General features: G+C 48.4%; 2 protein-coding genes across 2 annotated transcripts; one reads left to right on the top strand and one right to left on the bottom strand.

Moving 5' to 3' along the window:
• Positions 1-1,458: 1,458 nt before the first annotated feature.
• On the bottom strand, positions 1,459-2,777 carry LOC147703709 (lamina-associated polypeptide 2, isoforms alpha/zeta-like). The gene has a single exon (XM_086928947.1). The coding sequence runs from the start codon at positions 2,775-2,777 to the stop codon at positions 1,632-1,634; it is 1,146 nt and encodes a 381-aa protein (XP_086785073.1). The 3' UTR covers positions 1,459-1,631.
• Positions 2,778-7,956: 5,179 nt separating this feature from the next.
• On the top strand, positions 7,957-9,118 carry LOC147703708 (zinc finger BED domain-containing protein 5-like). Its single transcript, XM_086929544.1, has one exon. The coding sequence runs from the start codon at positions 7,957-7,959 to the stop codon at positions 8,782-8,784; it is 828 nt and encodes a 275-aa protein (XP_086785670.1). The 3' UTR covers positions 8,785-9,118.
• The last annotated feature ends 1,862 nt before the right edge of the window (positions 9,119-10,980 follow it).

Raw genomic sequence — 10,980 nt, 5'->3', positions numbered from 1 at the left:
AGGACAGGGCATCCACCCTCCAAACCTCGGCAGAGCGAACCAGAGAACAAAACGTCTCCCTCAAGGCGTTCCCCGGGGCCGCAAACAGGTCCACCACCGGGACCCCGAACCGGGCCATCAGGCAACGAAAGACTTCCTGAGACAGGCACATGTCGGACAGGGAGGGAAACACCCTGCTCAGGCGATCCGCCTCCGAGTTCAAAATCCCAGGCAGATGTAAAGCCCTCAGAGACAACAAGTGAGACTACGCCCACAGGCCTATCCTCTGAGCCAACAAATTGAGGGAAGCCACCCTCGCGCTCCCCTGGCGGTTGAGATAACACACCACCACCGTGTTGTCCGACCGCACCATCACATCCCTCTGGAGGACCCAAGGCAGAAAATGAGACAACGCCAACTGAACTGCCTTCAATTCCCGCCAATTTGAGGACATCTCTGCCTCCGGCACAGACCAAAGACCCTGCACAGACTCCTGACCCAAGACCGCACCCCAACCCAGTTCGCTGGCGTCGGTCGTCAGGACCAACCTCACTTGGGACACAAAGGGCGAGCCCTGTAAGAGGTTCCGATCCACCAGCCACCAGGACAACTCCCGGGCGATGGACACACTCCCCGGAACCAACAGCTCGTAATTCAGAGAGGCCGGATCCCAATGCTCCAGAAGATGATTCACAAGGGGGTATAAGTGTAAGCGGGCCCAAGGAACAATCATCACAGTTGCTGACATCAGCCCCTGAACACGCAACCACTGGCGAGCCGTGGAAGACCGAGCCCCCAACACCTTCTTCAGTTCGTGCACAAGAGTCAGTCTGCGGGGTTCCGACAGGAAGACCTTCCCCAACCTGGTGTTGAACACCCCCCCAATGAACAACAGTTCCTGAGTGGGGTGAAGATGGGATTTTTCCAAGTTCAGAATCCACCCGAACCGTTGAAGGAGACTGCAAACCTCACGGGAATGTGACTGAGCCTGAAGGAAAGAAGAGGAAGAAATCAGCCAATCGTCCAAGTAAGGGAAAACCTGTATACCCTTAGCATGCAACAAACCCACCAAGGGCGCCAACACTTTAGTAAACACCCTCGGAGAGGCAGACAGGACAAAGGGCAATACCTGGAACTGGTAGTGATCCACCCCTACACAGAAATGCAGGAACCTCTGGGAATCTGCGTGCACTGGCACATGAAAATAGGCGTCCCGTAGATCGAGAGAAGCCAGGAAATCTCCCACCGACAGGAAGGGAAGAATCAACTGCAGAGTCACCATTTTGAAGGACCGATGAGGGATACACAAGTTCACCGCCTTCAGATCCAGGACCGGACGGAAGTCCCCATTTGGCTTTTGGATCAAAAACAGGATTGAGTAAACCCCCCGACCCTGTTGTCTCACAGGCACCCTCACCACAGCACCCTTTGACACCAAGTCCCGAACTCCGTCCAATAGAGCACGACATCTTGCCAGAGACCTGGGAACAGGGGTAGCTTTGAACACATCCACCGGAGGAGTCCCAAATTCTATTCTGTAGCCCAGCCGTACCACCTGTAGAACCCACAGATCCCGAACGAACTCCTCCCAGACAGGTAAAAAAGAGGTGAGGCGACCCCCAACCGGCACCTCCAAGGAATCCATCACATAGTCACGACTTGGAGGGACCTGCAGAAGAGGAAGCACCTTGTTGACCCCGGGACTTGTGGAAGGAAGGGACACCCCGGCCACGTCCCCTACCACGAAAGGGCTGAGCAGCCATCTTAGATTGAAACGCCTGCCCAAAAGCCCGCTTATAACCCGCAAACTTCCCTTTCTGAGAAGAGCGGACCGGAGCCAACAATTTTTTGTCCTCAGCTGTCTTTTTAATCAAAGCTTCCAACGGCTCCCCAAACAGCTTAGAGCCCGTGAAGGGAATCTTCATCACGGCCGCCTTCTGAGCAGCTTCCGCCTTCCAAGACTTAAGCCACAACTGCCTCCTAGCAGCAACCGAGGCCCCAGCAGCCGCCGCCGCAGCACTAAGGGAGTCGAAGGACAAGTCAGCCATGAAACGCAACTGCTGTTCCAACATGGACAAAGACTCAGAGGGATCCTCTTCCTGCATGAGCTGCGCAGAAATACCCTGACAGTCCTTAAGAAGTGACTGAACAAGATAGCTGGTGTAAGCAGCAGACCGAACAGCCAGATTGGAGGCTGCAAAGGACCGCTTCAAGGCCCCCTCGACACGCTTGTCCCCAGGATCAGAAGGCACCGCATCTTCAGACACCACCAGGCTCTGAGACGCCATACCAGCCAGCAGAGAATCCACTTTCACCACAGCCGGAAACTCCTCCGCGAAGCCCTGCAAGGGATACCTCTTAGCCAGAAACCGGGGAAAGGCATGCCTGTCAACATCCTTCCACTCCCCCTCCAGCACCTTCCTCACAGACGTATGAATGGGGAGGCTTTCCGGATCTTTCTTCAGGTAATTGGCGAAGAAGTCTTCAGACTCTCCACCCTCCACAGGATCAGGGAATCCCAGATTGTCTCGAACATGCTGCATAACACAGCGAAGGTCAGCCCCTTGGACAAAACGACCCTTCACTTCCTCATCAGAGTCAATGTCCGGATCTACCTCAGCCGAGGCATCCAATTTCTGTCTCTTAGGCCCCTTGGGATCATGAGCCACAAAGGCCGCCGCCACAGCAGCCTCAATCATTTTTTGAATATTCGCCATGGAAGGAGCAGTGGAAGAACCAGCGACCACCTCCCCATCCTCACAGCCGAGTTCACGCACGTCTGCACCTCTACCCTCCATGTTGTAAACAGGAGAACAGAAATCCAGACCCCAAGATATACCCAGACCAATCAAAGCAAAAATCCCCAAGGGCCAACCAGGGAAAGCCACCTAGACCTGGAGCCAATCCCTACACAGGACCGAAGGCCGGCCTTCAAACCGCCCTATCAGAGAAGACTACCAAACTACAAAAGGAAAAGACTGAACAGGGCCCAAGTGTAAGGATACAAAGAAACCCAGAAGACCCCGTCCCAGGAACCAGTGAACCCAGAGGTAAGAACTCCCCAACTCCCCAGCAGAACTCCACAGCAGAGCAGCAAGAGGCCAAGACACGAAATCAAGCCCCATGCAAATCCCTCCAGTAAAAAACGGCAATAAAGCAAAATTGGACCGCCAGTAGAGGGAGCTCCAACAACAGAAACGCGGGGAAGAGAACACTAACCCAGGAAACAAACACCAAAGTCGGACTGAACCTAAATATCAGGCCCCCACGGACCAAACAAAGGCAGTCCCCCCCCCCCCCCCCCCCTCCCCGCAACCCCAGACTCCACCAAGGATTGCAGGAAGCATAAAGAAAAAGGGGAAAAACACGGGCTCGAAGAAACGAGCCCCGAGAGTCACAGACAGAGAAGCCAATCCGGCACGCCCTCGGCGCGCTGAAAAAGCCAGCCACACACCCCCCCTCCCTCCCCGGGTGTACCGGCTAGAGCAGGGAACGAACCCGGAAGAGGGGAGGCTGCAGCAGGGAGTCACCACCCCACAGCAGGCAGTCCGGACCCCCAACCCCACGGTCCCGCTACAGCAGGGACTCAAAGCAAATGCCTACAAGGTAAAAGAAAAACAGGCACAATAGGGGTTAAAAACGGGCGCTTAGCATCCCGTTCCACACTTACCAGATAGGAGGCCAATTCCAGTGCCCCCCTCGACGAAGACTGCTCGGAAGTGATTCCGCAGAAAAAACAAACAGGTTGTTGATTGGCAGGTCACAGGGTTATATGCCTCAGGGTATGGGTGTGGCCTGGAGGGAAGGGATGGGTTTCAAGTTGCTTGGGAGTTTCTGGTGGGAGGAGCTATGCTCATGTAGTTAGGACTGGGACGGGGAGGGCTGACGAGGAGGTAATGGTTGTTCCTGAGTGAATTGAAGTTAAGAAGGCAGTGGCTCGTAAAATCTACTGGGGCTTTTACGTTGCAAAACGGATGTAGCTAGTTTAGCCGTGTCTCGAGGAGTCCAGATATTCTTTAGGACAGCGCCTTCCGTGTCTTTTTTTTTAAATTGCTTTGAAGTGGAGTGGCAATTGGTTCCAGTGAACATTGGTTGTCTCCCGTTGATTAAAAGGAATATGCTGATTATACCAGGCTCACAGCGATGCTACACTGCTGATAGAGAGAGACCCTTTGTTTAGTGTTAATCTAACCGCACCTTCCATGTCTGTCCATGGTTAATAATGAGCTGGAATAAATGCAGGACTGTTGCAATTTCATATTAATATCGCTTTAGAATTGTCTGCCTTCCCTTAAACCTGCTTACTCCAAGAGGAGAAAGGTGACATGGGGGTCTGTCCCTTCTGCCTGGTGCTCTGGGGAGCTGTGACCCAGTTTATATTTTTCTGCCCCATGTGCACTTCACCAGACACCGAGGGGGTTAATTCAATCTGTGTCACCTGGGTGTCGGGACCTGCACAGAGGCTATTCTTAGACAAGAGACACATGAACCGAGGGTCTTCGCCACTACAAGAGGTTTAAACTGCCACAGCATACAAAGGTTTGAAGTCTTAACTTGATTACTATCTCCTCAAAGCCACCTGTACCGTCGGCGGGGGCATTAATATGATGTTTTAGCCTGGTGTATCTTTTATTTCAGGTTAAAGCAGGGCTCACTTTAATACGATTCCATGACCATCCTTATGTAAAGAGGGTTCATTCTAGTACCACTCGTTTCTCTACAAGCCATACATTTTTAAAAGCGAGCCAGATGATCAAACCATTCAGAATAGTGGCTTTTCTAAGTCTTTATCCAGCTTTCCGGTGGCTTTTCCAGTCTTCCTTGTACCCATGTGTTCTCGGCTTTTCAGTGGGAGATGGTGTGAAGGGAGGTCTACGTGGAATGCCCGAAGATGTCAGAGCGCTTCACAATAGGAACAGTAATGATACATGAGAAAATTACAAGTGACCAAATTACAAAAGCAAACGTTAAGTTGCATGAGGCAGTAATATGAGCAAACAAAATACAAGTGGTGGCAAAAGGTACATTACAGGGGGCGCACGGTGGCAGGTCTGGGGGGGTGTTAAATAGTCCAAAATTAACCAGGACAGGTGGGAACAAAGCAAAGCACACACAAATGAAACATCTGTATTTTGCAGTCATGATTGCACTCTTGCAGTTTTCCACTGATGGGTTTCCAAAAATGTATTTGCAAAAACTCAGGGTAAAAAGGCAAAACAACAGAGTCTGGTGCTTTAATGTCACACCTTCATGTTATGCCCCATTTACAATGGAGTGGAGCTCAAAATTTGGAGGTATTTACCACTTCCAGTAAATACCCGATCCTCATCTTCCAGTGTTTGCAGGTGCATTAACTGCCCCACCCTATGCCACCCTGCTCAAAATGAGGGAATCGTTATATGTAATTTCACCTCACATGGCTATCGTGAAAGTGATGCACAGGTCAGGCACTTGTGGGCCTACGTGGAATGCCCGAAGATGTCAGAGCGCTTCACAGTAGGAACAGTAATGATACATGAGAAAATTACAAGTGACCAAATTACAAAAGCAAACATTAAGTTACATGAGGCAGTAATATGAGCAAACAAAATACTAGAGGTAGCAAAAGGTACATTACAGGGGGAAAAGTGACATGTGTGTAAGTTACAAAAACGTACAAACTACAAGTAGAGGTATAATACTGCAATAAATGGCAGCCACTGAAGCACGGCTACTTGGGAGTGTCTAGGCAGTAGGCGCCAGCCTCCAAAATAGACAAATGCCCGCACAACTGATTTACAAGTCGCCCTTCCAAATGGTCATCATCATCACGTGCTGCTACTGGAAATTAACATCAATAATAGATCCATCATTAGAAAGAGGATAACTTTTGTTCTTCTTATACTTGTCTTACCTGGATGTTTTGTACTTCAGACTTATTATACCGTGGAGACTGTGGATGAGACCCGGAAGAAACCTGGAAATGCTTGAGCAGGGGAAAAGAAAAGAAGACCAGGAACTTTACAGATAGAAAGACCCCTCCATCTGAATAATTCAGACATGTGGAACTGATTCCCATCTTTCTGATTGACAAGAGATTTTTAATGCCAAGTTCAAGTTCATCTGCACAAAGTGAAGTTGCAGGTTCTTCTGACAAAGACGACGGGAAAGGAAAGGTCAAGTACAGAAAGTACGATGACAGGTATCTGGATTATGGTTTCACGTGTGTTCAGGTTAATAATGAGGAAAGTCCTCAATGTGCAATCTGTTTAAAAGTTTTGGCTCTGGAATCCATGCTTCCAAGTAAACTTAAGCGGCATCTTGAAAGTCTTCACCCAAATGTGGTCGGAAAGCCAAGGGAATTTTTTGTAAGAAAAGTTGCAGAAGCCAAACTACAAAAGTCCACTTTCTCTAAACAAACCAAAATGAATAGTAATGCTGAGGTGCCGGGTTTTTAGGAACCCGGTGGTGCCAGGGGATAACACCCGAGGACCTCTGAGTTCTCCCTGTTCCGGACCACAGAAACCAAGAGTCTTCTAGGTGAAGTCAGAGATCGAGTTTTATTGGCTGCAACCAAGTAACATGTGTCCTAGAAGTACAACAGCACTCTGTGTATATTCTCAGGAGACTGTTCGTTTTTACAGAACCAGCCTTCTCCTTATATACAGAAATAACAGCTGTAGGCAAGAATTCTTGAGTTTATGATACGGCTATACACATATTTCTAAAACAAGACAAAGAGCGAAGTCATGTCGGCCATCCCATATTTTAGATGTCCAGTTTGTGATAGATGGCCCAGCCAGGCCCAGAACTCTCATCAGATATCGATGAATCCCCAATAAAACAGGGCACCTCCTCGTCGTAAAAACTGGCCATAAACAAGGAACATGGACAGGTGTATGTGTGTAGAAAACATGGTCGGTATGTGGTGAATGGTTTATGGCATGTTTATGCATTGATGCTATCTTATTCGGCCACTGGGCGAGGAGCTGCCCAAACAGGTTTGGCTGGGGGCAGTGGAGTTAGCTCGGCCGGGTCATGGAGGAGTCAGCTAAGGTGGACGTGTCCTTTCAGATCAAGCTCGGCCTTAATCAATTGACTTATATGAGGGCAAGCCATAAGATGGATGCCGTTCACAAAATGGAGTCCAAGGGTTCAGAACGGAAACCATGATTTAAGGGTGTTAGCATCGTTCAATCATGACGCAAATGCATAGGGATAATGTCCTAATCATCACCGGTCTGCCAATACCAAATTCGTCATGGTACGATGATATTTTGTGACGCGAGTGTTGGACCTCGGTACCGGTATTACAGCAGGGTCCAGAATTTCGGAACCACAATGCCCTCCTGTCCTCATATCAAGTGGCCTATCTAGTTGCACAGAGTAAAAAAAACCACACAATTGCAGAAGAGCTGATTTTGCCTGCTGCTGATAAAATGGTAACAAACATGGTCGGCGAAGATGCAGGTAAACAGCTGCTGAAAGTGCCTCTTTCTAATAATACTGTCAGCCGGAGGTTAAATGATATGGATGAAGATATTAATGATCAGCTCATCTGTAATCTAAGAGGAAAAGACTTTGCACTCTAGTTGGATGAGGCAACAGACAACCACAAAGACACCCATCTTATTTGCTATGTCCGGTTTCTACACGAAAAACAAATTGGTGAGGATTTGTTGTTCTGTAAAGAAATCAAAGGTGGAACTACAGGTCAAGACTTGTATGTAGTTGTGGATGATTTTATGCAACAGAATCAAATTGAGTGGGAGAGATGTGTTGGAGTTTGTACAGATGGGGGTCGTTCAATGGCAGGATGCTACCAAGGACTTCAAGCTCGCATACGATCTAAAGCGCCCAATGCTGTTTGGACACACTGTATAATACACCGAGAAGCACTGGCAGCAGGAAACCTCAGTGAAGAACTGCATGGTATTTTGAAAATAGTAATCAAAGTGGTAAATGAAAGCACGATTTTTTGCTAAACTGTGTAAGGACATGGGTGCCGACCACTCATGCCTCTTGTTCTACAGCAGCTCTCGGTGGCTGTCTCTTGGTAATTCCCTGCTTAGAGTGTATGAGCTGAGGAATGAAATATACTCATATTTACATGATGATGAACATTGTTTTGCTGACAAATTTATTGATGCAGACTTTCTAATACAAATGGGTTTTCTTTCTAATCTATTTGAAAAACTGAATGTACTGAACAAGTCCTTGCAAGGCAATAACACTAACATCTTGCAACTGTCAGGCAAAGTTTCAGGCTTTAAGAACAAAGTAATCCTTTGGGAAAGCAGTTTAAGCAAGGGTGACTATAAATGTTTTCCTTCATTGGACCAGTTTCTGCAGGAGGATGGAATGGTGTTAAAGGAGGAACTGCAGACAGTTTTTGTTCTGTATTTGTCTCAACTGCGTTTTTACCTTGACAAATATTTTCCAGAGGATGAAGTGGAGCCAATAAAATGGGTGAGCAACCCTTTCAATGCTGATATACCTCAGCATCTCAACAATGAGGAAGCAGAACAGCTTATTGATGTTGCAAGTGACTTAGCATTGAAAGCAAGGTTCCAGTCTCAGTCACTGTTTGAGTTCTGGTGCCACGCTGGGGATGAATACCCAATGATAAGCAAGAGAGCCCTGCATGTTTTGATCCCGTTTGCTACTTCATACCTTTGTGAAGCTGGTTTCTCAGCAGCTGCAGTAATAAAGTCCAAATATAGGGCAAAAATTAACCTTGAAAAGGAAATGCGTGTTGCGATCTCACAAATAACTCCAAGATTTCAGGAGCTATGTAAGGAAAAACAAGCACACCCATCTCACTAGGATTTGCAAGGTAAATTCGGACTCTGTTGTTTTTACTGGTCATTAAAAACTTCTGTATAATAAATTATCTTTTTCAAACTATTGTTGTGTGGTCCAAAAAAGTCTTGTATTGTTTCTCACTTAACACGTTTTTATTAAACAGCTGATCTTCTTATTTTGTTACTAATATCATTATAATACCTTCATTGCGTCCCAATTACTTTAAGGAAGACAACTGGAAGTACTCCCGAGGTCGGGCTTACATCCCGTCCACCAGTTAAAAAAAAAATGGTGGGGAGCCACGGCCAACTGCCGATTAGGTCAAGGGAGCCACGGGTCCAAAAAGTTTGGGAACCACTGCCTTATGGTGATGGTTGTATGTCAACCTTATAGACAAGCTATCCTAAGGGTAGCATGGACTAAGCAGCCTTAAAGGCTTAACTCAAGAGGTCGTGTTAAGCAAGCTGTTTTACCAATCACAATCCTGTAATATCAAATGAAAGGACACCACACAAGTTATATATTATAAAAATATATGTATTTATTACTAGAATAATCCTCTGTACTCTTTATGAGTGCAGAGGCACAAGCGTTTAAACAAAAGCACAGTTAAACATATACAAGTTGCACAATTATGGAGGAGGGCGGGTGGCCACTCAAACCATATACTAAAATAGTGGTATAAGAACCACCAATCGAACAGTGGTTAGGCCTAGGGCCTAGGGAATCGCTGGGAGCAGTTGGGAATAGCAATGCTGAAGTCGGGAAAAGCCCGAGGGATTTGGGTGCAGTGCTTAAAGCACAGGCATGCACCAATGTAAAGTCCATGGTGCGTAAAAGTTATAAAGTAACTGTAAAAGGAGACTTCCGCTTAACCTAGAAAGACGAAACTTTAGACACATATACTAGAGGCGTTTACCAGTACAGGAGCACCGGCGTTGCTGAGTTACCTCACCCACAGGAAGCGGGTGCACAGGTGCAAAGTAGTGTCGGGTTTTGTCACGCAGATTGATGGTGCCTGAAGATGAAGGTGCTGCAGGCGTCGTGAAGAGAAGTGTCCGGTGTGATCCAAGGGTGGATCGAAGATGTAGATGATCTGAAAGCAGAGGAGACAGAGTCTGGGTCACTCAGCAGTGACCAGGGTGGAACCAGGAAGGAACCAGGCAATGTCGGGCGCAATCAGGTCGATGACGGGAAGCTTGTCTCCGCTGCCATGTAGACTCCGGGGTACCGAGGGCATACAGGAGTGGATCACGAGCTGTCCCACAAAGGCTCTCGCTGTCTGCGGTGTCGGCTTCCGGATTGGAGCAAACAACTCTTGACAAGCGCAACCCATGCAGGATTCAAAGATCGCTTAATACTCGGACCAGGAGGGTCACAGTGGGTGCTCCTTTTCAGGGGAGCGAGGGAAAGTCTGGAGCAACCAGACTCACAAGTTAGATTTCAAAGTTCGTCGGTACAGGGGCCGCTAGCCAACGGGCAAGCGACCGGACCAACGCGTTGAGCCAAAAGATGCAGAAGGGCCCCATGCAGCACTCGGTGAGTGTAGAGGGGTGAGCTTCGGTGCAAGAGAAGCTCAGGGCTGGGGCTTCTCAAACCCCAATCCACAGCTTTGAGGGTCACTCGTGGGCTGCACGGTCAGCCTCTTGTTGTCTTTTCAAGATGGCGGGCCCCACGCTTCAGGTCACCTCCACGGGTCTCAGCTCTGCAGGGACTGTGGATCGGGCTGTTAGAAGGTAGGCACGCTGGGTCTTGTTGAACTCTGTTGCTCCAGTTCCAGCGGGAACTGCAACAAAGCAAACGTCGAAGTGCTGGATGGTGCCTGTTTGAACAGGGTGGTCACTCCTTGACCACAAGGGAGATTCTTCAGTCTTCTACGTCGAGTAGGATGTCGAAGGGTCCAGAGTTTTGTTTCATAAGTTTCAGTCAGGATAATCTGAGTGCGTTGGCACTGCTCCCATTCTTATACCAATCAAGGGGGCTGGATTACCTGCTAGGTCCCTCCTATGGGTGGGACAGTTTGTCCAGGGTCGCGCTGGGACTGGGGCTGGAGTGCCCCAGAACCGGTTTGACCGGATTATGCAAGGGGAAGCCTTGTGCTCCCCAGGCAGTGTCTGGTTTCATTCAACTCACCCTGCCCCAATACACTATCTCCTGTCTGAGGAGGTGTAGCACCTCCCTGCAACAGGAAACCCTTTGTCCAGGCCTCCTCTGCCA

The sequence above is a fragment of the Lissotriton vulgaris genome, chromosome 7 (assembly GCF_964263255.1).
Source record: "Lissotriton vulgaris chromosome 7, aLisVul1.2, whole genome shotgun sequence".
Lineage (NCBI taxonomy): Eukaryota > Metazoa > Chordata > Amphibia > Caudata > Salamandridae > Lissotriton > Lissotriton vulgaris.
The sequence above is the reverse complement of the archived record's forward strand: the minus strand, read 5'-3'. Positions and strand labels throughout refer to the sequence as shown.